This window comes from Pelophylax lessonae (assembly GCF_965119305.1).
Source record: "Pelophylax lessonae genome assembly, chromosome: 8".
In the NCBI taxonomy this organism is placed as follows: Eukaryota; Metazoa; Chordata; class Amphibia; order Anura; family Ranidae; genus Pelophylax; species Pelophylax lessonae.
The window spans coordinates 148,143,642-148,170,909 of record NC_138775.1 but is presented as its reverse complement, the minus strand read 5'-3'; the positions used below and the strand labels follow the sequence as shown (position 1 = coordinate 148,170,909).

The 27,268-nt window shown below is 44.5% G+C and overlaps 1 protein-coding gene across 2 annotated transcripts in view; it reads left to right on the top strand.

The window, feature by feature from the left end:
- The window catches only part of PLA2G4A (phospholipase A2 group IVA), a 201,629-nt gene that overhangs the window by 154,288 nt on the left and 20,073 nt on the right, over positions 1–27,268 (top strand). For both annotated transcript variants that reach the window (XM_082264962.1, XM_082264963.1), the window contains exons 14-16: positions 1,165–1,236; positions 2,838–3,080; positions 14,288–14,472. In XM_082264962.1, the coding sequence (XP_082121088.1) occupies positions 1,165–1,236; positions 2,838–3,080; positions 14,288–14,472 (500 nt within the window). The remainder of the gene's footprint in view (positions 1–1,164; positions 1,237–2,837; positions 3,081–14,287; positions 14,473–27,268) is intronic.

Sequence of the window (27,268 nt, the reverse complement as noted above, 5' to 3'; positions counted from 1 at the left end):
AAATACCATATTTTTTATAGAGGTGTAGAGGTGTATACATAAAAAAGCTGAAGAAGAAAGAGGGACAGCCTCTCCAAATGAGGGACAGTTGAGATCAATGCTTGTGTGCTGTACTATTCAAATTTCAAATTCAGTTTCTAAATTCGTATGTGAGCTTTCTTCTCTCAATAAATAAAAAATTATATGCTGGTGGGGTGGGCCTAAAGTAAACTTTAGTTCTGTAGTCACTTTATATAGTTTAAAGTGAACATAGGTACATTTTATATTTGCATGCATTTCAAAAATGTTCAAGTATTGGACGATTTACAGTAGTAACAGTAATAATGTACTGTATATGTTTATGTTTAATCTGTTTTTAAAAGAAATGGTTAGCTTGACTAACGATTAAATATTACTGCTGGAGTCTCTAAGAAATGTAAAATGCATGCAAACAGATCTGTGTCCTGTAGACTACAACAGTAATAACAATTATTTTTGTACCAGCCACCATCAGTGGTAAAATAGAGGTCAGCAGTGCTGCAGTACAAAGGGTACAACTTTATGCTGAGGAATGTTGGATATTTTTCTGAACATGCCACTCCTTTGTACAAAGGACCAACCCACTACTTTGTACATTTATAATAAGGTTGGGTGGCTTTTACAAAGGTCCCATTCGGGCACCACAACCTAATGGCTTCACAAACTTTAGTAGCATTTCAGCAAAAACTTGCATCACTTTGCTAACAGTAAAATATAATAGGGATATGGATGATCAGTAAAGGAGTTACAGGGAAAAAGTAAGATTAACTTTTTCACTAGTGAGGGACAATACCAAAATTTTCTTCCATTGGATGGTAACCAATGTTTTCTCATTCCATTAAACTTGTATACTTGAATAAAAGATGTTTAGTTAATAAAATACTTGTCAATGCAACTAAACAACACCTTGAATAAAGATACCCAACATATATTGTATATTCCATCTTTCCTATAACAACAAAAGCTGTCAGCCAGGTCCCTTCTCACTTCTGTAACCTACCGGCCTGATAATTGACACGTAGGATACAACAGCTTTGTTTTTCCACTAAATTCAATCTACCTTAAAACCATATTTGGGATAATCATACATAGTTTTCATCTAGTAATAGAATTAATACAAAATGCATTTTTCTTTTGTTTTCCTAGAACACATTAAACCAAAGCATATAGTGACCATGGACAATTCAGACAGTGATGATGAACAGCAGGAGCCAAAAGGTAAATGTATGGATTTTCTTACAATAGTGGGCCTTACACTGTACATGTTACTATATTCTCTGTTGTCTTCTTTTTTTGATATCATAATCCCCTTACTGCACAACATGCATGTAACTTTACATATATAACAAGTTTGATGGAAAAGTGACATATGTTCTAGTTTATTTTTTATTTTGTGGTGACCTTAATATGACCAATTTTGCACTGGATTATAGAACATTTGCACAAGGTGATCATTTCCCCCCTTAATTGCCTTTACCTCTTTGAATGCTTTCTTTAATGTGTAAGAAATCCTTTGGTACACTCTGCATTGCATTCATCCTTTTGAGCTTCCAACCATGACAGAGTACAGGCCCAGCCTGAACAATCTTTACAAGTGGCCCTGCTATCTAGGTAGTTATATCTTGCTGGATCAGGGACAGGTGAGTAGAAAGCTGGCCATACACAGTTAGTTTTTTTTCCTTCAACCAGAAGCCAACAGATTCCTCTATCCACACAAGGTGGTAGAAGGTACCTACCCTCCACATTATATTCATTGTATTCTGACAGCGACAACTACCACTGTCAGAATACACTGATCAGTGGCTTCTGTTGCAGCTCATCGTCCAGAAATGTTATGACTTATTCTAAATTACTCTAAATTGTCAGAGATTGAAAATGGTGTACTAAGTGGATGGTCTGTAAAAAAAAAAAAGAGTGCGAAATTTGCGTTAGTGGTACACACACAGCTGCTAGTGATAAGAGAGATAGAATATGTTGGTGCCTGTGCCAGACTCTTGTCACAAACTGTTTACCCTTAACAGGGGTGCTTACAATAGTTAACTTTTATTCATTGTTTTCAGTTATAAAATTGTTTTTTTTGTAATGTTGTATTATAGCTTCCCCTGCCCCCAGTTCCTCTTGTCAGTCTTATACTCAGCTGTCCCTGACTGAATTGTAACTGTAGGATCTGCGCAGCCTAAAATAAAAACTCTCCACAGGACTGAGTGGAGAGTGCTGAGCCCATTTTGACAGGCAGCTGTGCCACTTCATTGGTGACATCTCCTTAGATCAAAACAGGTAAGTATAATGCTGGCAGAGGGAGCAGGGGACAGGGAAAGCTATACTATAACTGTTAAACTGTTACAGCACCCAAGGCGCCTTTACGCTTTAAAGGTTAAATTCACTTTTCCAGACAAAAGCCTGTTCAATAATTGTATTATCATACCCGTAGACCATTTGGACCTCCGAAAGGCCAAGCTGAAAAACTCCCAGCTAGCAAGCTCCCATGTCCTGGCTTGTTTCTATGATGTGAACCATTTGTTTTTACTACTGCCATACTGGGAGTGAGTGCTCCAATGGTTTTTATGTCCTAGCAACATGACAGGACGTGGGGGTTGCTAACTGGGAGGTATTTTATCCAGGCTTCTGAGGGTCACAAATGGCCTACAGGTATGACAATATCAAATTACAAAGCTTCACAGTTTTTAATATCTAATGGGGCCTCTTGACTGCATAGGCTATTTTCTGGAAAGGTTGAACTTAGCCTTTGAAGCTGGTATAGGGGTGGGAGTATTAAACCTTTTTGACTACTGAATTTTTACTTTGTCAATTTTGCTTAGGAAGTGAAAATGTTGAAGCTGAGGAAGAATATCAGAGAAACAACCAAGCCAGCTGGGTTCAACGCATGTTCATGGCTGTAATAAGTGACTCTTCCCTATTCAATACGCGTGAAGGAAGAGCTGGAAAAGTGCATAACTTCATGCTTGGTTTAAACCTTAATGCATCATATCCATTGTCTCCTCTAACACAGTTTTGTTCCCAAGAGTCTGTAGATGAGGATGTGTTGGATCTAGCAGTTGCAGGTGAGTCTGTTACCTTAGCTTGCATAGTCATAGTGTGTTTTAATTTATTAATGTATTTCCCTTAAGCTGTACTCTGGGATAAGCAAATATTGTCTAAATAGAGGCATGTGTATTATTTCTTGATATTTGGTGTGCTTTGTTTATTTCTTGCAAATCCAAGAATCCAGCATGACACTTTGCCTCTCTAATTCTTGTAATACAGACTGATCACTGCTGCTTCCACTACTTGTGCAAGCTGACTGGTCTTATCACTGCCCTCCTGTAATTTTCTGCAGGCAGCCTGTACTAGGTTGGCTTTCTGAACTCATCCCACATCTGTTCTCTGCAGCACAGTGATGATGTCTAGCTGCAGTACTTTGAGTCACAAACTTAGGGCAAGAATGCAGAGCAAGAGTTCTGACTTCACTTGCTGCATGCTTGTTCTAGCTTACATAGTTGTATAGATGGTAAGGTAAGGAATAGAGACTTCAGTCCATCTAGTTCAACCTGAAAATGTATGTGCATGTGAGTGTGACTACTGCTTTCCATATCCCTGTACATTTTGTTCACTAAGAAACACACGTAAAGTTTTTTTAACTTGTCTACACTCTCCACTGACACCACCAACTGTGTAAGGGAGTTCTACATCCTCACCGCCCTAACAGTTAAGAACCTCTTAGGCAGTTTAACATTGAACCATTTCACATCCAACTTTATTGTGTGGCTGTGTGCCTTTAGAGACCTAAGATTAAAACAATTCCTATCAATGTCACCATTCAAGGGTTTGTATATCACTGTTCTATGCCCTCTTAAAGTAGAACTAAAGCCAAAGCATAAATTTTAGTTTGGAATAGAGTAGAGAGGGATTAAAACACCTGTTTGGTTTTTATTGCTGCCTGTGCCCCCGCTGGGGAGATTGACCCCCTCTATTTGTCCTGTTTACTACTATTACCGAAAAGTAAAAAGTCCCAAACTTCGAGTTGTCGCCAGAACTGGAATAGTGTGGATATTTTCCAATGGTTACATTAGTTCTGGTGACAACCAGGGATTCCCTCACTTTAGTCGCTACTCAAGGGAGAATAACTTTAACCCCTTGCTTACTGGGCACTTAAACCCCCTTCCTGCCCCGGCCAATTTTTAGCTTTCAGCGCTGTCACTCTTTGAATGACAATTGCGCAGTCATGATACACTGTACCCAAATTCCATTTTTATAATTTTATTTCTACACAAATAGAGCTTTATTTTGGTGGTATTTAATCACTACTAGGGTTTTTACTTTTTGCTAAAGAAACAAAATAATTCATAGTTTGTTATAAAATTTTGGAAACTGGTAATTTTTCTTCTTCATTGCTGTGCGCTGATGAGGCTGCACTGATAGACTGCACTGATGGACACTGATGAGGTGGCACTAGTGGGCACTGATCAAGAGGCACGGATGAGGCTGCACTGATAGGTGGCACTGGTGGGCACTGATATAGGCAGCACTGAAGGGCACTGATGGGTAGCACTGAAGGGCACTAAGAGGTGGCATTGATGGGCACTGATAGGTGGCACTGGTGGGCATTGATAGGTGGCACTGGTGGGCATTGATAGGTGGCACTAGTGGGCACTGGCAGTGGCTCTCTGTGTGCGGGGCCGATGTCCCGTTTAGACAAGCCGGTAATCTGCTTTTTTTTTCTACTCACGCTGATCACCCACTTATGCCCTGCAGGGGGGGGGGGGGTGCAGACAGCGTACATAGACACCCTCCTGGCAATTTAGGCCTACATTGTAGCCGTCCTTCCGCTATAGCACGGGCACGAAGAGGTTATTCTTTGTAGTCATTCCTGATGCCTGAGGTCCTCTAGCCCCCTTATTAGCTTCTCTGGACTCTCTCCAGTACAAGCACATCCCTCCTGAGGATTGGGGTCCAGAACTCAACATGCGGCCAGACCAGAAATTTGTAACTGAGAAGGTGTTAAAGCTAGGAACAGCTGGGCAATGAACCTTTTTTATTAGTAAGTTAACGAATGCTGACTTAAGAATGACTTTTTCTTTCGACAATTCTGTTGACTGTGTCTAATCACAGCGGAAGCAGTGCTCCAGCGGCCTGCACGCCACCGAGAACCTGTGCACAAAATCCCGTACCTATACAGTATATACGCGGTGGTCGGTACGGAAATAGTTAAAGAACACTGAAAAAAAGAGGGGTTGATTTACTAAAACTGGAGAGTGCAAAGTCGGTGAAGCTCTGCACAGAAACCAATCAACTTCCAGTTTTTTTTTTTTGTGAAAGCTTAATTAAACAAGCTGAAGTTAGAAGCTGTTTGGCTACCATGCACAGCTGCCCCAGATTTTACACTCTCCAGTATTAGTAAATAAACCCCTAAGAAACTGGAGAGACGCATGTGAACATTACATTTTAACAATTCTTTGTCAACTAAATTGAAAATATTGAGCAAAAAGCCTCTTTCACAGGGGCGTCATGAAAAATGGACCGCGATCCCTCACTATGGACAAATGGATGTAAACGGATGATCATTATGCCCCGAAACAAGGCTGAGGCTGCCGTGGGCCTCTGCTTTTGGATAACTTGTGTCTTCTCACCATATTACTCTTGTACTGGTGTCTTCATACCCCAAAGTACCTGAACCATGGGATGGTGCCAGTTATTTGCATTACATTCCTTTTTTGTAACTTCAGACCAGGCAGTAACAAGGTTTCAAAATATGACTTCAAAATGTTTAAAAGGCATTACAAAGGGGGGGGGGGGGCGTGGCCTGGCGCGACATGCAGTAAGACGTGAGTAGCTGGAGCTCCGTCGGCAACATATCCTTTGATACATATCCTGCACACCCACAGCGCCATATAGCACCCTGTTACATCTTGGGATACCGTGGGCACCCGCTGGTCATGTCACTGCCGAAAAAGAACTCGGAAGCTGCAGCAAAACTGCATAAATTCCGCCGCCAGGCCGACGAGGCCTCCATCCAAGATGGAGCCGACCCGGGCACAGATGCAGGCGCAGCAGTGGGAGCGGATACGGCGGTGGTGCTTGAGGCTATCTCCACCTGCCAGGCCACCCTGACGACCAAAATAGACGAGGTAAAGGTGGACATTTCACTAATACACCAGGATATGAAGCAGCTGCGTGAGCGGGTTACAGAGGAAGAGCGCAGGATTGGTGGCGTGGAGGACTCCCTGCCCCCCCCCCCCCCCTGCAGCAGTACACTGACAGGCTTCAACACCAAGTAAATCAAATCCTGTAGAAACAAGATGATATGGAGAATTGTCTGCGCTGCTGCAACCTGCACTTCATAAGTATCCCCGAAGGCTCAGAGGCAGCAGACCCTGCTACTTACCTTGAGAAGCTCCTAATTCAAACATACGGCAGGGAGTCCTTCTCTCCCACATTTGTGGTGGAGAGGGCCCACCGGCTGTCGGGCCGCCCTAGGGGGCGCCTCCACGAACATTCATTGCAAAATTCCTGAATTTCCGGGATAAAGACACTATCCTGCGTCTGGCACTGAAAAAGGGTAATATCCCCGTGGGTAATAGCAGAGTGGCCATTTTCCCGGATTTTTCAGCTGATGTCCAGAGGAGGCGTAAGCTTTACTGAGGCCAAACGCAGACTCAGGATTAAACGTATAAAGTACACCATGATGTACCCCGCACAACTCCGCGTAGAAGGAGACGACCGCATACACTTCTTTGAAGATCCTGAAGCGCTTATCGCATGGCTGGAGCATCTTGAGGCCCGTGGCTAACTAACCTGCTGAGAACTTTGCAGATGCTGAGGCTGCCTATTCTCCTTCAGATGAGTACTATAGCCTGTGGGCCCAGTTGATTCCCTATCCACCAGCACCCTATCCTTCCTTTGGTGCCTTCCCTGTGCCATCCCTTCCCTTTTCCCGGTCTACCAAAATCCTGCTGACTTTGTAATAGAGGTGCGCGCTGCCTGGCAGCAAAATCCTACCTGTTGGCTCCTCATTCCACACTACACCAGCCTGCTGTGGGGGTACGCCACTATTGGGCCCGACAGAGGGACTAGGCCCAGCTGAGATTCACCTCACTGCCTGAAATGAGCACCACTCATGGCGTGTTGCCCAGCGATTTTTTTTGCCCCCGACGCCTGCTGAGGTCAGGTGTATGGTCCCTGTGTTGTTTTTGCGCCCCCTTTTTTCTTTAATTTTTTCCTTTTTCCCCCCTTCTTCCTGTGAGGCCCGATGTGACAACCTTACCACAGAGCCCTGTTGGGCAATCACAACCTTCAACTGCGTGGCCCGCCTCCCTCCTTTTTCAGTTTTTTTGATGCAGGGACTTTTTTTCAGGGTTTTTTGGGACTTTATGCCCGCACAAGTTGGGGTTGGTGCAGGGCGGGGTGGGGGGATATTGTTTTCTGAGCTGTGCACCCTTATGTTTTTTTTTTTTTGATACAACTAGGCTAGACTGTGCCACAAACAAGAGACTGAGCAATGCCGGAAATGGTACCTTACTGTGTGTGAAGTTTCGATTACCCTGTACTGAGATGAGACCCGAGATCCTTGTGACATTCAAGCTTCCATCTTTACACCCTTACAGATGGCCACCCTAAAATTATTGACTTGGAACGACCGGGGCCTCAGAGATAAGGTTAAACGCTCTGCGGCCTTTGCCAGCCTAAAAAAATACCGGGCTGATATCCTTATCCTAGTTGAGACCCACCTTGAGGGCCGTATGCACCTATCGCTCAAACGCGCTTGGATTGGCTGGGTGTATCACTCTGCATATACCTTTCATTCCAGGGGAGTAGCGATCTTAGTGGCTAAATCCGTCCATTTCCACCTCCTGAGCTCTCGGGTCGACTCTCAGGGTCGATTTATATTTTTACATGCTTTGATATTTGGGGAACCCTGGCTTATACTGGCCTTTTATGTGCTCCCCCCCCCCCCTTTCGCCATGTCTTTGGTCACTAAAGGCCTATCATACATGTCGCAAAACTCGGCGATCCTGGCCGTTTGGTTGGGAGACTTTAACACTGTTCTGAACCGGAGCCTAGACAGACTGCAGACCGGTCCTTGGCTGCTGCGGCCACCCACTTCAACCAGGTTTGCACGCCTGTTGGAGAGCGTGGGCTTGGCAGACACGTGGAGGGCCATTTATCCACAACAGCAGGCGTTCTCCTGCTTTTCATCTACACACCATTCAATGTCCCGTATTGATCTGATTTTAATATCCAGAACCTTGCTCCCTAGATTGGTGTCTGCGGGCTTCTCCCCCAGGTCTCTATCTGACCACAGCCCCTTTTGGGTGACGGTCAGTCTCCAACACGACAGGCCACCCCCGGCATGGTGCCTTCACCCGATCTGGTTGTCTCTGCTGCCCTAGGACACATCGTTAGACACTCAGTGGGGAAAGTTCTTTTGAGATAATGATGGCACTGCTTCCCCCTAGCAGTGTGGGAGGCTTTCAAACTGCATGTTCGAGCCACCCTGATATCCCAAATTAAACGCTACAAAGCAGGCTCTGCGGAGGCACACCACCGGGCGGAGGCTGACCTTCTGTCGGCCGAGGCAAGTTTTCTGGCTGATCCCTCTCCTCCTAATGCCTCGCGTCTTCAGATGCTGACGAGAGTGGTCAGCTAGTGGTCAGATAGAGCATGAGCAAGCCAAGTCCAAATTGTTCTTTCAAAACCAGAAAGTGTATGAACTTGTGGAGTGGGCTGGGAAATTGTTGGCCTATTTAGTTCATTGTGAGGATAGACCACCAGTTGTCATTACCTTACGGACTGAGACTGGAGACCCCTTGACGGCCCTTACAGACTTCACTGAAATGCGGCTGCTGCTAGATCAGGTGGAGTTCCCCAGGCTCTCTGAGGAACAGGTAGAGCTCCTCCAGGCGCCACTCACGGAGGAGGAAATTGCGGAGGCCTTGTCCAGGTTCCCCAGATCCAAATCCCCAAGAACAGATGGACTCCCAATTGAGTTCTATGCCCACTAATCTGAGACTCTTTTGCCGCATCTAATTCCATCTTTGAGGAATCCACGTTACCTGCTTCTCTGCGAGAAGCCTTAATTTGGGTGTATTGGTCAACACGAACCCCCGAGACTACATCTCCGACAAGGTCCAACCTCTATACGATTTAATCAAATCCAAGACTCAAATTTGGGCTAAACTACCCCTGGGTGTTATGGGCAGGGTCAACCTTATTAAAATGGTTCTCCTCCCCAAGATCTTGTATATTCTCTGGCACTCCCCGATTTACCTTCCCTTGAGATTCTTTAAACAAATGGAATCTCTACCTAAAGCATTTGTATGGGAGCAGAGCAGGCATAAGCTCTCCTGGCGCAAACTAAAAAAAAACCCTCCAATCTGGGGGGAGTGGCTTTACCTGACTTTAAACTTTTTTATCTTGCTGCCCAGTTATCACACCTGTACCACCTAGACAAAACTGACAAGCTTCGCTTTCTTCTGCTCCTGTGCCCCGGGTGGTCCCTCCCTGCTGAGGACCCGCTGGTGGTTATCCTGTGAGGGGTGAGGGGCTCTGAGATTAAGGGCGATCCCGGCTCTATGCTTTACCACTACAGCAGAGTGTGGGAGGTGGTGATGGATAAACTGAAATATCCGGTGCTGCACACTTATACTCCTTTGTGGCATAACGCAGCTCTTGCGGAATTTCATTCTCTGCCGAACTCCGCACAGTGGAGCGGCAGGGGAATTCTTTACCTCTCGCATATCTTACGGGGGGCAACCCTGGGCACATTTGCAGAATTGAGTGCAACGTATTCTCTGCCGGCCCATATGTTACTTCGTTACTACCAAGTCAGGCACGCATTCCGGGCTCAATTCACATCTCCACTCACCCCAATTCAGTCTATCCCGCTACTCGATGTCATCAAGAGCACTGACCCACCACATCTTATTTCTATCCCCTATGCGGAACTCCACACGCCCTCCTCCACTGTTATAGCCTATGCTGTTAAAACCAACTGGGTGACCAACGTGGGTGACATAGACGATGAGGACTGGGATGATGCTCTTGAGACATGCAGGAAGGTATCCCCTAAACTCTCTGACCGCCTTACCCAGCTGTTCATTTTACACCGGACATATCTTACTCCCCTCGGCCTGTCGCGGTACCGACCAGAGACATCCCCAAACTGCCCAATGTGTCAGACGACCAGGGGCACCTTCTTCCACCTACTCTGGAGCTGCCCCTTGATTCAGGGATATTGGAAACAGATAGTCACCTTCCTTCATGACAAGATGGGATCCCCCGTACAGTTAGACCCTAAGCAGTGCCTCTTGGGCATATACCCAGATGAGGACATGGACAAATCCCTCACCACTTTTTTGCAGACCACACTGTTTCTTGCCAGGAAAATGATAGCCAGACAATGGATGCGGGAGCGTCCTCCCGAGTTCAGTGTATGGATGGCGGAGATCAATAGTATACTTCCATATCACAAGCTCATGTATAAACACAGAGGCAACCCAACTAAGTTTAATAAGATCTGGGATCGCTGGCTTCAGAGATCAGACACTTGCAAATAGTGTATTCTATACTTCTACCTGAGCCCTAGAGGGCGCTCTATCATTCTAACTTGGATATTTCTATACATTGTATTAATGACAGTCCTGATTCTAAGAGTTGCTCACTGTTGTATCTCTATGCACAGTTCTTGCTATTGTTTGTTGTAATGCTGAAGTTTTTTGTTTTATTTTTTTATCAATAAAATCACTGTTTTCGAGAAGGCATTACAAAGTCCACGGGGGGGGGGGGGGGTGAACTGGTCAGATTTGGCCATTTAGTTTGCCCATTCAGGGAACTGCAACCCCTAAAGCCTGGTGCACACTATCAGTTTTTTCTTTCCATCAACCCAGCAGGCTGGGCGAAAAAAGAAGTTGAAGAGCATGGGAGGAGATCCTGTACTAACAATCTAATGTTAGTACAGTGATCTCTTCCGCTAAACTATTGTGTTTTGACTAGGGGACTGCCCCCCACCAGAACACACCAGTCAGTGCTCTCAACTAATGGGAGCGCTGATTGGACGCCTAGTGGCATACCTTATTTAGTCATTCCTCTTTGACACTAGCCAGATGTACGGCCAGCTTCTGTCGGATCAGCTGCCGTACACACGGGCCAAATGTCAGCCGGTTTCTGTTAAACTGGCCAATACTGCCTGATATTCAGCTCGTGTGTATGGCCCTTTACTCAGACTATGTGTTGCCCCAGCATACCTGCAAAGTTGGAGTCTATGAATAATACAGAGTCCATCCATGTCATTCTCCAGCAGCTGGTATCTTCAGGGCAAACTCAAAGTTCTGATGACCTTTACATAACTGCAGTGGTAAGCGACTTTCTTTTGTTCCTCACAGGTGCCACTCTCTCTCTTTCCCTTATGGGCCCTGGGTCTCAGCTCTACCCATGAGGGCCCTGTGATGGTACTCACCATTACTGGGAGTGAAAGATGGGTACTTAATGGACACTGAGAATATGGTTTGGATTACTTCAAATGGGACAGTAATATGTATCTCAAGAAACCTATTAAAACTGCTTCACACAGTCAGACTTATAACAGGTGCTAATATCATCAGCTCAACCACCTGTCTTCCACACATCATTGAATATGCTGATATACTCCCCTGTTATCTACTGGGGCTCTGCGTTTACACTTCTGATAATGTGTATTGTACTTCAATGTCAGAGATGGACAGTCTGTCACTGGTGGTCCCTTTCTATTGTCTGTGTATTAAAGCGGTAGTAAACTCGAATGACAAAAAAAAAAAAAAACCCTGCAAGACAAAGGCATAATGAACTAGTATGCATCGCATACTAGGTCATTATGAATTACTTACCTTAGAACAAAGCCCCGACACGGACCCCCGGACACCGCTGTGGGAGCGGACATGATCCCATGGCGTCTCTTCCGGGTTCCGCGGCTCCGGCGCTGTGAGTGGCCTTCCGCGCATGCACGCGGGATTAATTTTCCGGCAATTCCCGGCAAGGAACTCTGAAGGTCCGCCGGACCTTCAGAGCGCATGTGCCGCACTCGTCAGTGGCTGCATGCAGTGGTAATATCTCCTAAACCGTGCAGGTTTAGGAGATATTAATTGTACCTACAGGTAAGCCTTATTATAGGCTTACCTGTAGTTAAAAGTCAAAAAAGCGGTATACTACCGCTTTAAGGTGTGATGTGTATTCTGTTAAGCCTGTCTGTCCCTTTTTAATTGTTAATGAACTCACATATTGTTTCTGTCCAGATGGCTAGATAATTAGTTCAGGTTAATTCTATTTCTGCATACAATTTCATCTGCATATGATAATGTAATTAGGCCACCCCTGACCTGATGGGGTCATCTGATCAGAAGGGGGATGTCCATGCTGAATATAAACTGTGTGAGTTGTTCAATAAAAGGGGAAGGTTCCTTAACTTGCACAAGCTAAGTTGTTGGTTAGCTTTGTATGGGGGCGGCTAGGATTTGATATCTATGTTCAGGACTGGGAGGAAGCCGTATACTGACGGAAGCCCACAAACAGTGTGGGTCACGGTTCCGTTACAGGCCCCCATCCTGATCTCTCTCTTTCTCATGGGGCTCTCTGCTCCAGGCCGCTGTCCCACCTTTATAACACAGGATCAGTTGGTCGGACCCAGAGAAAAACCCACCAAAAACCAAAGAACCGGGAACATTTTTACTTAGAAGTAGTTGCTGTATATCTGAGGGTGACGTGCAAGGACAAACAAAAAACAGCATGTTTGCTTGCATATGATTGGATGATAGAAATCAGCAGAGCTTCCCCTCAGATCTACAGTGACTGCACTTGCAGGTCTATAGTGGATTTGCCTTTAGTAAATCAACCCCATAGTGATAGACACCCATGCCAGAAAATCATTTATATATTTTTTCCTCCACCATGTCTCCCCGCATGTGCTGTCATATACTATGCAGCTAACATGCTTAGTGGGGATGAATGGATGGATCCTCGTATCCAGAATACTGTTTTTTTAAGCTGCTTTCTTCAATAAACTGCTATACTATGATACCTATACTTTTTGTTTGTTGGTATCATTGGGTGTGCGAGCGGCGTCTTATCCCTAAAGAAATTTGAGCTGGAGATCCCCACGGTGGATTAAACCCAGGATACGAGGACCCATCCATTCATCTCCACTAAGCTGTTAGCGGCATAGTATATGGCAGCACATACCTTTTAATGAGTTTGCACTGCATGTGGGGAGACAAGGTTTTTTTTTTTCACGGAGCGGATGACACTTGTGTCATCCGCTCCGTATGTCCGCATATCATCCCATCCGTTTGCGGATGATATACGGACATAATGTAAGTCTATGGGCATTGCGGATGTCAGCGGGTGACACCGCTGTCATCCGATTTTGCTTCCTTTCCGTTTTTTGAACGGAGGACAAATAGGGTTCTGTTCCGTTCCAAAAAAACGGAACAGAACTGAAAGGAAGAAAATCGGATGTCAGCGGATGGTCATACGCTGACATCTGCAATCTCATTGACTTACATTATGTCCGTAAATCATCCGTAAAAAAATAGGATGATTTGCGTACATACGGAGCGCCCGTGTGAAAGGGCCCTAAGAGTGTTTTTATTTTTTTGGTCACATCAATTGCTACCACAAGAAGGGGATCATTGAGGAGTTCATCTGTTTGCAATTGCAAAATGTGTGTTGGCTGTTCTCTTAAATGAGTCAGCATCTAGTGAGTTGCCATTTCTGTTAATCAGCACATTTGAAGGAATATCTTGTTACTACTTTGTTTATAAGGACTCTTTTGCACTGAAGGACATCATATATGTTTGGGAGCGCTGCAATCTTTTTTGTTTTTTATGTTTTCATGCTGTTATAGTTTTCCTCCTTGCTATGTCTAAGAGTATTTATGTATTCCCCTCTGAGGGAAGGGAATATCACATGTGTAGCTCTAGCTCAATGATATTAAAATTAGTGTGTCCTCCAAAGGAAAATTGCCTTTTGATGTGACCAATCTTGGTTGTCAAATCTGATGATTTCTGCACTTGTACCTGCCTTTTTTATTTTGCATTAAAACATTAATAAAAAATATTGGAACAGAAAATATAACTAAGCATAGTATTTTCTGTCAGTCAGACCTGAATAAGGTTTTAAAAAATGAAACATACATACATGGATGAGTCTGACGTGAAATTAGATGAGATGGGAAGTTCGCTTTTACTAGGTGTGTAGGTTATGTTTTACTGGGGAATTGACCTAATTTTGGATATAATTACAGACCCTGATGAATTTGAACAGATATATGAACCACTGGATGTGAAAAGCAAGAAAATACATATTGTAGATAGTGGTTTGACATTCAATCTACCATACCCTCTAATCTTAAGACCTCAACGGGGAGTGGATTTGATCATCTCCTTTGATTTTTCTGCAAGGCCAAGTGATTCAAGCCCCCCATTCAAGGTAAACAATATTATCATGATAATTATATATAAGTATAGTCTGCCTTTTTCCCTAGTCTGCTGCATTTTCCTCTTTTCTTAGTTTTATTCTTTTGTAGTAAGAAAATATTTCCAGTTCTTTTGACTTTGGGCAACAAAGGATTTCCAGGGTTGGTTGCATCTATACCATTCTATTCATGGATTGAAAAGGTTTTTCTGTCCTGTAATAATCACGTCATGCAAAGAGCATTTACTGAAAAAATATACGGCTTTAAACCTTTAATAGTTTTCTCTAGACATTTGCAAAATTAATTTAGTGCACACAGATTTTTTATTTTTTTGCACATATAGCATATATAGAGGATGTGTACATGACAAATATGCAACATTTTTACTAGTATGCAAGTGTGCCAGCTACACCACGTACTACGTGTGTGAGGGCAACAATTCTTTGAGATTTGGTGAGAATATTTTCCATACATGGAGGTATCTGTTATATAAAAATTCAGAATCACTTTGTATACACACATTAAACCATTGTATATGTACCTCCTGTAGGGGCCACTAAGTGGATTGCCTGGATGCTTTTTCCAGTAGTTTCAACGCAGATATTGTGCAGTTCTAGTCCCTCTTCAGGCTCATTAACCAGTCTAGGAGTATGCTTTTTCTGATGCTTTATTAAGAACTTAGATGGGTAGTGGTAGGATACTCCATTAACCCTTAGCAATGACTTGAGGACCCTGAACTCACTTGTAAAGCTGTGAGCCAAGCCCTTGTACAAGTAAGTAGACTGAGCTCTGTAGTAGCAACTTCTTAGGAGATTCTTTTAGGAAACTAGGAGATTAATCTTCCTCTCTGGACAGTCCAAGCAAAGACCTTTCACTAGGAATTAAATAGACTAAGCTCTTCAGGACACAGGACAGATTATTCCCTTCAAAGTCGTTGACTCTAGCACACAACGGATGGCCTCCAGGATCTCTCTCAACAGTCTGTACTCACAAATGTCTTTGGAAAATTGGTTGCCTCCTTTCAAAATCTTGGTGACACTTCCACCCTTTGATACCAGACTAGATCCTCAGACGACAGTCTCTCAGTTTTCAGCAAAACAGGCTTCAAAGTAGCCCACCTGAGGCCTCGACACCCCACAGACACATGGCATGATGGTCTAAGGTGGCAACTGGCAAGCATTCCCCCTTAGGTTCTCATCTCCTTCTCAAGAAAAATACCTGGTTGCTTTCTTTCTCAGAGTATTTATACAGACTCCTGGTCACCATCTGAGCATTTACCCACAGGGAATAGTCATGGCTGTATGAAATTCAGCTGCTGATTGTTTTATCGGAAGTTTGCCACTGTCCTGGCCCCTCCCCTGACTGCAATGTTTAACGCTGTTAAAAATGGACAATCCCTTACTCCGGATCTGTTGACAGCTAACATTGTCATGCTGCCTAAACCGGATCGGGATCATTCTTCGTGGGCTAATTTTCGCCCAATTTCGCTTATTAATATTGAAATTGCTAACCAAAATATTGGCTACGCGCCTGAATTCTTTCCTTCCCCGCCTGATCAAGAAAGATCAGGTCGGTTTCGTGCCCCGCCAGCAGGCAGGGGATGCTTTTCGGCGGATCATCCAACTGCAGCATTTTGCTCTTCAACTACGCCTACCCGCTATGCTACTATCCTTGGACGTGACCAAGGCTTTCGACACCCTGTCTTGGCCTTATCTTATGACTGTTCTCCGCCGCTTCGGCTTTGGCCCCTCATTTCTGTCCTGGCTTTCTGCCCTCTATGACTCCCCTCAAGCCCGTATCAAATATTATGGATTTGAGTCGCTCCCTTTTTCCATTGGCCGGGGTACACGGCAGGGGTGCCTGTTGTCCCCCCTTCTATTCGTTCTGGCTTTGGAGCCCTTAGCAGAAGCAATACGTACCCACCATGACATCTCGGGCATTGAAGTGGCGGGCTCCCCGCATAAAATATCGTTATTTGCGGACGATATCTTGCTGACTCTTACTTCGCCTAGGATTTCATTGCCCAACCTTTTGGCCTTGCTGGATTCGTTTGCCGTTTTCTCAGGCCTGCATATCAATCCTGCCAAATCTAACGCAATGTCAGTTACTTTGCCTCCTGAGGACGTGGTGGCCCTTCAAGCAGCCTTTCCTTTCAAATGGCACCCTGCTTTACCCTACCTGGGTGTTAAACTATCTCCCACGTATGAAGGTCTTTATGCTGTTAATTATCCGCCTCTCTTTCGCCACTTGACAACCCTGCTTTCTTCTTGGTCTCACCTTTCTTTGTCTTGGTTTGGTAGGATCACAGCCGTTCGTATGACCTATCTTCCTAAACTATTGTACTATTTCCGTGTGTTGCCGGTTCCGATCCCCTCTCATATCTTACGTATTCATCAGCGCAAAATTCTGAAATTTATTTGGGGTTCTTCTAGACCCCGTATTAATAAACGCGTCCTGTATGTTCGGAGGATTTCTGGGGGGTTCTCGGTTCCGAATTTAAGGGCATACTACACTGATACTACACGATAGCCCCTCTCTCTCATTTACACGACACGTTTCAAATGCCACTATGGTCCACGATTGACCTGATGGATGCCTGCCCAGTCCCCCTTTCTTCTATCCCTTGGCTCCCTCCTAAATTTCGACCGCCGGACCTGCGTCCTTGCCTCCTTCACTCTCTTCGCCTCTGGGAGTCCGTCAAGTACTCGGCCAATTTGATTTCCCCCCACTTACCTTTACTGCGACTCTTCCCTTGCCCTATGTTTCCACCTGGTCGTGATAATCCACGCGTGTTTTCATCGTGGATAGACCATGGCTTTGTGGACGTCCATTCGTTATTTACCCCCACGAGGTTACTTCCTTTTGGGGCCCCCTTGCTCTTCGCATGATATACCCTTGCGGGAACACTTTCGGTATATGAAACTCCATCATTTTCTTCAGCAACTCATTAAACATAAACCTTTACCCTATACGCTTACGCCATTTGAAAGCCTCTGTAGGGCACGGCCCCACTCACCGGGACTCATATCTCTCCTATATGCCTCCATTATTGCCTGCGATACACCCCCTTTCATGGTCTATCACTCTAACTGGGAACTAGAATTGGGGGGCGGGTTGGACAGGGAAGACTGGCGGCACATGACGGCGGCTCTCTCTAAGTGTTCCCGAAATGTCTTGATTCTGGAAAATGCTTATAAGGTATTTTACAGGTGGTACTATACTCCGGCTAGACTGGCTAAATTTATACCCGCATATTCCCCCCTGTGCTTCCGAGGATGCGCTCAGGAGGGGACCATGGCGCATATTTGGTGGACGTGCCCCAGGGTGCGCAGACTGTGGATTAGGATTTATGCCTTGCTCCGTAATATTTTTCAAGTCACCCTGAAGAGGAACCCATATGAGGCACTTTTGTGTAAACCTATACCTGACTTGACCCGTACACAGCGTCAGTTGGCTCAGCATTTGTTTACAGCTATGAAATTGACCATTGCCCTATCTTGGAAGACCCCGTTGCTTAGTTTTGAGGCGGTCAAGAACCGTATGAATGATATTCTCATTAATGAAAAGTTGACTGCGATAGTTTCTGATTCTCACACTAAGTTTCTTAAGGTGTGGGACCCCTGGATCTCGAACGTTGCCCCTTCCAGATTCCAGGCTACCCTTCTCTCTCTTTAATGCCTCCTGGACGCTCGCTCCGCAGGACTCGTTCCCGCCTCTTCCTTCTCCCCACCCTTTCTTTAGTCTTCCTCTATTGTCGTTTCTTTCTTTGTTTGTCCTACTTTCTCACTCCTTCTTTCTCTCTTTCCTTTATCTTTTAGTGTTGTTTTCCTTCCTGGCTCGGTACTCTCGGGCCCAGCCCCTGTTTGCTCATTGGAACGTAATTGAACTTCTTCTTTGGATAGTCTTGCTGCATTATAAACCACTAGGGGGGACTTTATGTCCCTATCTATGCATTTTTGCTTGTTGATACCCATTATTTGGTCCGTGATATTTTCAGGTTGGCTCACGCCCTATGTCTGTACCATGTTTTGCTGCTATCTGTTTCCCTGCATTCCATTTTCTTTTATCTAATTGTACACATATACCATGTTTTGATGTATGTTTATGCATCTTCTTAAAATAAAAACTTTTGTACAAGAAATTCAGCTGCTGATTAGGTTGCTCCTGCTCACTAACTTCCAGAACTTTCTGAGCTAGCTATGGAGAAGCAGTCAATGTTGCAGCCACTGAAACACCAAACAGACCAGAACAATCAACACAGCCACACTGGTTACACTGAGCCAAAACTAAATTTACCAAACAGTGAGCTGCAACTCCACTGGATACAGTGAGCCAAACGAAATTTACCTAATCCTAATACCTATTCACTTAATGCACGCACCTATCTAGGAGGATGCTACATATATAAACTGAAAAATTGTGTATCTACTAGCACATGCGTACGCAACATACATACAAAAACTTAACTTGTAGTAAAGTTTACACTGATGAGTTATCATACAGAAGGACAGTACATTGATATGCATACTGTATATTGCAAATGAACAACCCTCTGTGCTTGTAATGGTTTGTTTGTTTTGTTTTTTGTATATGCACCCAATAGAGCTACCGTAATTAAAGAATAAAAATGTAAAAAAAAGTAGGAACATATCTGCTGAAATTATCTACTGTCAGGGGTATCTAAAGCACATGGAAATGTAATGTCAGTTGCAGGAAAGAATTTGGTTAAATAATGATAACCCTTTCAGTCCCCAGACTGGTAGCATACTTATAATTAAAGTTAATTTAAACTCTGATTGGATGTTTAGTATGCATTTTAGCTTGCACTGTATAGTATATCACACAAATGTTCACAATTTTTTAAGAAAAATTAAATTGTCACCTTTTTAAATTCTATTTTGCCTCTCACTGCTGCTGATCTCCTGCAGCCTTTTTTGCAGCCATTTGCATGTTGTTGCCTATAATGGTAAGTTAACGAAGACCATCATGGTAGGATCACTGGGTATTATTTTACTAAAAGCTTTGTTAAACCTACATTAATTGACACAGAATGAAGTATTTAGAGACATTGTTTTATGGTGCTGCCTCAGGCGATTGGAATTTTTTTAGCTAGTGTCCTAGGAGAATGGATCTTTATATTCTGCAAGAAGCAAACCTATTCTACTTTTACTTAGGACATTTATTTATTCTAGCAAGATTCTTCAGTTTCTGTGGTGCCACTGGGGCTCATTTTGCAGTTTCTAATCCTTGGCATAAACTTGGAGGCCATACACATATCACTCTGTAAAGGAGAAAAACAATAAAGTACTGCGCTACCCTAAGTGAAAAAATTATATGTATAAATAAATGACCATACAAATTTCAATAAAGTGCACGTGCAAACGTGTAAACAGTATTGATATAAAGTGCTTAAATATCGTATATGCTGATGTATAGTAAGTGAAAAATAAAATAAATATTATGCCAATACCATGAATTCAATAAAACCAATAAATATCAACAGAAGTGCACGTGCAAACGTGTAAAACAATAGTGACAATATAAAGTGCTTGAATACCATATCAATTATTCAAATAAATACATACAGTATTAAATGCATACAGTATATAATAGTGACAGTCCGTGAAGTGAAGACAAAAAGTGCAAGATGTGCGGGAAAAAGTCTCTTAAGTGGAGTTGGAATCGTGCGTGATGAGCTCCGGTAACCCTTCGTTACACCGCTCTGTGCCAAAGGTAAGGTATCACACTTACCAGAAGATGTGGATTCCTATGGCGTACGCCAATAAGAATCGAATGCGCTTGTACTGCTGCTCCTTTGTATGGGTGGACGGGCTCCGTATGGATGTAGATATGCGCTCAGGGTAGAAGAAAAAAAGAGAGGCTCCTCATAGTGTGAAAAGGTTTTGACCTTTATTTATGCTCAAAAAAACACAGCAATCTTCATAAGAAACCATCCATTAAAAATGTCCATAAAACCCATAAAAAACACTGCAGCATAAAAACTTCAAACACTCCAAATGGTAAAAAACCGTGGGTATCACAGCAAAAACAAGACCAAGAATATGGTCAACCGGTAAGAGCCACCGCTAATGAGCTTCTGTCTCGCCTCGCGGCTTGTGTGACAGGACGCTGGCTCCCTCCGCTGTGTGCGCCGTACCCGGAAGCGGGAATTCAGCGTGCGGTCCAGCTGGTAGCTCAAAGCGAGGCAACGTGCGTACCAACTTGACGCGTTTCGTCAGAGATGTGACGTCTTCGGAAGTGGTACGTACGTTGCGTTTCAGCTTGGTTATACGCAGGAAAGTTCCAGGTACTTGTTTTTTTTTTTATCTTGTGTGTGTTTATGTATGTATGTGTGTGTATGTATGTATGTATGTATGTATGTATGTATGTGTCCAATGTTTTTTGATGTTTTCTGGTGTTTTTCAATTTTGGAACGTGCTGGTTTTTCATATTTGATGTACATTTTTCACTATATTTTTAACTCTAATAAACTTTTTGTATACTAAGCTGCTTCGGTTACAGATACTGTATTACCTACTTTCACAGCCTGTCCTTTACAGCTGTTTATTTTTGTAGCTTGTTTCCCTAGGTAACTACACCCACACCATAGATTTTGGTGAGTCAGTGAGTCATTCATTAATCCCTCAACTGTCCTGTGGCATTTTTTCTGTTTGGATATAATTTTCTGTCTTACCAAGACTCGAACCATCCCTTTTGAGGACACCCCTGTGTTCACAATAACTGCACATGATTTTGCAGGTAAAAAAATGTGCATTTGTTTTTTTTTTTGTTTTTTTTACACTGCAAAACATTGCACCTTTTGATTAGTGAAATTCACAATATCACGCTCCTCCAGACCTTCAGTACAGCTGTCTTCCCGTTTCCCGCTTCTGGAAAACCCTCTATTTTGGAGGGTTAAAAAAGTTCCATTCATTTCTCTTTGGCTTTCAAGTTGAAGATATATCTGGGAACTCAGTTCTGCCATAAGTACTGGACCCCCAAGTCCACACAGTCCACAAAGTCCTCCTAACAATACTGGGACACCCACACTTATCAGAATTTCTACTCAAACCTGTTCAGTATCACCAAGGCCAAGGGGGGGCATTCACCCTATCTTGGATATAAATACCTCAATACCTCTTCTGGATGCTAAAGCTCCACAGGAAATAAGCCAGGTCAGTCAATGCTTCCCAATAGCTGGGAGACCTTCTAGCCTCCGTGGACATTAAAGATGCGCACTTTCATGTTCCCATCTTCACAGTGCATCAACTCTTTCTTCCGTTTGTAGTTGGCTGTGTTGTAGGTGGGGAATGCCAAAAGTGAACCTCCTGGCTTCCAAGTTCAACAAGAAACTGAGTAGGTTTGTTTCAAGATCCAGGGATCCTCTAACCTTCAAAGGGAATATGCTGGCGACTCTCCATTGGATCAGTTCAGCCTGACTTATGCTTTTCCTCCTCTGAAACTCCTTCCTCCTATTTTTCACTGGATCAAAATGGAGGGCATTCCATTAATTTTAAAAACAGGTTAATGTGGTTGGACCTCATCAAGCTTCTGACAGGGTTTTTGTGGTCCCTCACAGATCATCTGTCCCAAGGTCTGGCTTACCACCCTGCTTCTCAGTCGCTGGCTTTAATGGCCTTGTTGTTTAAAATGCAGGTTCTGAGGGGCAGGGGCATCTCAGATTTGGTTAATCTTACATTCCTAGGCTTATGTTTCATGTGTTGTTCACCCTTCAGTTGCACTGCTTTTGGAAATACCCTGATCCCTTAATGTGCAATTAAGATGTAAGATGTAGGATTTTTGACCTACTTTGAAAACAGGAAAAAGAGTTTTACAGTGAGGCAAAAATCCTATGTCCCGGAAAGTACTCCAAAAACAAGGATTGTATGGTGAGTCAAATCTTATTAAGCGCAATATTATTAATGACGTTTGAATTGACATAAACATGTTAAAAATTAATATTTTATTGATTGGGTTTACATATACTTTAAGGGGAGATGTAAAGTATATTGATAAAGCATACAATTTTGGTAAGCAATGTAACAAATTTTAGTATACCCATAATTATTATATAATGTATATGAAAATAAGCAAGTATTTTAAAAACTAGTAGTTTCAGTAGTTGCATTTTCACCTAAGTATTTATCACACCAAAAACAGAACAACCTGCCTTTTGCCCTTTTCTTGTTGGATTTATTAAAACAGCCAGCAGGATAACAGCAATGTTGAATAAAAACATAGTTACGTGAAAATAGAAGCCAAGCACTATATGCACGCCTCCATCAAAATTGGCAGACGATCACGTAATTTCATCACTCGGCTACTAAAACAAGCAATATTCTCCCACAAAATACTAAATGTTAATTTTTTTTGGAGCAACTATCTGGAGAACGTCTGCTAGCGGTCTGTTTTTGTGTAACCCATATGTAGACCTTGGTGTGGAACAGATGTTAGAAGGAAGTTAAATTCATTTCTGCCTTTTTGCACAATGTAGATAACAGATGTGCTGGTCAAAAGCAATAGGTTTAAAGTAAAGTGTTGTTCCTGCGAGCTAAACAGGTCTAGCACTTTTCTATGGGAATTGCAGCGAGCACAGCACTCTCTCTCTCAAGTGTATATGATTATATAAATTAAATAATGCCGCGCAGTATAAAGTGCTCCAAATAAATATATAAATGTGCAAAATACAATCAGTAATAGATATAAATAATGATCAAATTAATAAATATTTAAATAACAATCAATCATAAGATTTAAAGTGCAAAGCGTGCCCCTGTGATCAACAATTAAATAAGTGAATAAATAAATATTAAGAAATTGGTGAAATATTTAAAAAACATATGTTCAATGTGTATGTATTTCAAATAATATTTCCTTAAAATGTGATAAAAGTGCTAGGTGATAATCTTCCATAATGGAAATTGCACTTCCCAAAGATTTTTATGTATAGTCCACTATATAGTGAAAAAATAGTGCATCCAGTAGCAGCCTCCGTGGTGACCTTCACCGTAACACCCTATGTGACTGGGTCCTCACCTCCGCGCCTGTGACCTAGCAATTGAGCAAAGGTCTTACAGTGCAGTTTACCCTTTCAGGGTCCCCTTTCCCAGAGTTACAGATCGTATATCAGCCCCTCAGGAGAACGTTTCACTCTGGTTAACTTCCCTCATAGTAACCATTCGGTGTCACATAGAAAGAAAGGGGGGACTCTAATAGTGCTTAAATCTTTTTATAAACAATATTTTATTAAGAAAAGTAATGTACGAGAGGCGTGGCCGGATGTGAGCGAGGCTAGACGTGTCTGCCCGGAGCTCCCTGGATTATCCTGAATATCTCCGTTTTCGGTGGGCGGGCGACCCCCCTTTTTCACCCTGGTCGGTGGGTGAACCTCCGGGTGTGCTGGCGATGCCATCCTCGACCCCTAAATCGCAGCGGAAGCCGCCTACGGACCAGCGCCAGACCCGCTCTGCTAAGAGCTCGGGCTCCGCCTCCGCCATTTTGGCGCCGCCGTCCACCGCGAGGTGCTGTGGCGCTTGTGCAGGCATGGAGGATCGTCAGGCTGCGGATGTGCGGAGTCCCGGAGCGTCCCCACATACTGCTCCGGCTCCGGATACCGACCAGAGGGCGATTACCACACCGATCCTGGAGGCTATAGACGCATGCAAAGCGGCGCTCATGGTCAGGATTGATCATCTGGCATCAGAATGTACTCTCATCCGCCATGACCTTGACAAGATCAGGGGTCGCCTCACTACAGCGGAGGATAGGATCTCTGAGGTGGAAGACTGTTCTCATGCCCACTCTGCCCAATTATCGGAACTACAGGGCATAGTGAAGTCCCTGCAACACCGCGCTGATGATGCAGAAGACCGTCAGAGGAGGAATAACGTAAGAGTGGTGGGGCTCCCTGAAGGGGTGGAGGGGAAGAAGCCTGCTCCTTTTGCTGAACAATTCTTTAAACAGCTGCTCTCCCTGGAGGATTTACCTCCTACTTATGTGGTTGAAAGGGCTCATCGGGTCCCGGCCGGGGCCAGGCCGCCGGGAGCCCCCCCACGGCCATTCCTGGTTAAGTTCCTCAACTACAGGGATCGTGACATGCTCCTCTCGGAGGCGCGGAAACATCCTGAGCTGCGCTTTGAAAATGCCCGTGTGATGTTGTTTCCTGATTTTTCTGCGGAGACCCAGCGGAAGAGGCGATCGTTTACTGAGGTCAGGAAACGCTTGCGAGCCAAAGAGATCACCTACAGCATGCAGTACCCTAGCAGGCTCCGGGTTCAATATAATGGCTCGGTCAAATTCTTTGATTTTCCGCAGGAGGTGTCGGAGTGGTTGGATGGCCTGCGTTAACATCCTTATTGCTCTGTCTGGCTGCTATGATTCTGGTTTCCTACGTGGCTTCTATATGCTATCCTGAGACTCCTGGCCCTATTTGTGCGACTGTCGCTGCATACCTCCTGAGTCCTTACCCTTGTTTGTCTTTCCCTATTTTTTATTTTTTGGGGTTCAGATCCTGTTTTTTCTTTTTTTTTTTTTTCTAACTGGATGCTGGCACACCGTCCCCCTTATGTGCCCTGGGTTGCCTGCGACGGTGGGGTTGTTCTGCTTGGACGGCCCACTGCACTGATCACCATCCGCCTGGTCCAGGGGCTCCATGTGGGACAGTGACTGTCATCTAACTTGCCGAACTGTTGTTCACACTGGAGGACCATTGCACTTGTCGTTTTTTTGGGTTGTTCGGGATTCAAGCCACGTACCGGACTGTTTTTTCTGCTGTTTTGTTTTTTTTTCTTGTTTTATTTCTTGTTTTTGGGGTTTTTGGTATGATGGCACGGGTTATGTTACACCAGCACCTGAACTTGAATGCTCATTTATGTCTAGAGGTCATTATCAGTATTTGCTATATTTTTCTGCAGTGCCCCCTAGGGTTCTTATTGCATTGGGCCTCGCCTCGGGTCCCACACCCATTTTTTCTCTATGCTCATGGCTGACAATGTTAGGTTCCTCTCCTGGAATGTGAGAGGTTTAAATAATAAGTTCAAGAGGGCCAGGGTCTTTCAGTACCTGAAATTGATTAAACCACATATCCTCCTCCTGCAGGAGACCCACTTGGACGGTAATATGATTCTTGCTCTTAGGAGACCGTGGATCCAGAGGGCGCTGCATGCCACCTATTCCACCTATGCCAGGGGGGTCTCCATCCTCATAAGTAAATCTTTGCCCTGCACGATCCAAAGGGTGATCTCCGATCCAGGGGGCAGATATGTGGCGGTACTACTAGAAATTTACTCGGTCACAATGCTGCTGGTGGCGATCTATGTGCCTCCTCCTTTTGGGATACAATTATTGTATGATTTGATGGACAAATTGATCGATTATTCTCATCTTCCGGTGTTGTATATGGGTGACTTCAATGCCATCCTGGATAGTACGATGGATTCTTCCAACCCCAACCGCTCTGCCTCGGTGGACCTGTCCGGGTGGGCGTCCGCGGTGGGTGTACTTGAGCTTTGGAGGTGGAAGAATCCTATGTTGCGGGAGTACTCCTATCTCTCCACGACGCACAAGTCGTCTTCCCGAATTGACTTGGCGTTTGGGAATGCCTGCTTTCAATCCCTCTTGGTCGGAGCGGAGTACCTATCGGGGGAGGTGTCTGATCATAACCCGTTGCTCTTGACAGTGAACCTCCAATTGGGGGCTAGAGTGCGGGGTTGGCGCCTGGCGGCTGGCTGGCTCCAACAAGATCAGGTCGCCTCCCACCTGGGTGATTCGATCCGATCATACTGGGAAGAGAATGAGGATTCCGCGGACCGGCGGATGGTCTGGGATGCATTCAAGGCAGTGGCGCGGGGGGAATGTGTTTCAGCCATTAAGGCGGCCAGGAAGGATCATAATAGCGAGGTCAGGGAGCTTCAGGAGGCGGAGAGACTACGGGCGAGGGAACATGCGGACTCGCCATCTGATGCCAGCTACGTTGCGTTGCTGGAGGCGAGACGCCTTCTCTCCCTGCATGTCTCCGATCTTGCTCATACTGCGATCAACCGGACCCGGGAGTCGGTTTTCGCTCAAGGGGATAAAAATGGTAAATTATTGGCGATGCTGGTGGCCGACCAGAGGACCCCTGTTAACATCCCGCTGATCAGGAATAGGGATGGGGTTGTGAAGACTGATCCCCGAGACATACTGGCTACATTCCATGACTACTTTGAGACCCTGTATGCCCCGTTGCGGGATGTTGACCCCTCGGTGGCTGATGGGCTGCTGGGGAGTGTTGCCCTTCCAACTTTGACATCTGAGGATAGCGCCATGTTAGATGCACCGATTACGTCCGCGGAGGTGGAAAAGGCCATTGCGGCATTCCCGCCACATAAGGCTCCAGGCCCTGACGGCTTCCCTGCAGACTTTTATAAACAGTTCTCTGAACAGTTAGCACCCAGACTGAGTTCTTTACTACAACATTGCTTGGAGAGCGAGTCTCTCCCTCCCTCTATGCTTGAGGCATATATGGTTCTGTTGCCTAAGCCTGGTAAGGATCCTATGGACTGTTCCTCCTACCGACCCATAGCTCTACTGAACATGGATCTCAAGATCTTGACGAAAGTCCTGGCCACCAGACTGGCGGGAGTACTTCCTTCCCTGATCGACCCTGACCAAACGGGCTTTATGCCCGGTAAGTCGGTTGACACGAATATCAGACGTCTGTTCACTCACCTTCAGATCCCAGGGGGGGACTCAGGCTCACGGTTGGTGGTCTCTATCGATTTTGAAAAGGCCTTCGACTCGGTCGACTGGTCCTTTATGCTTAAGACTTTG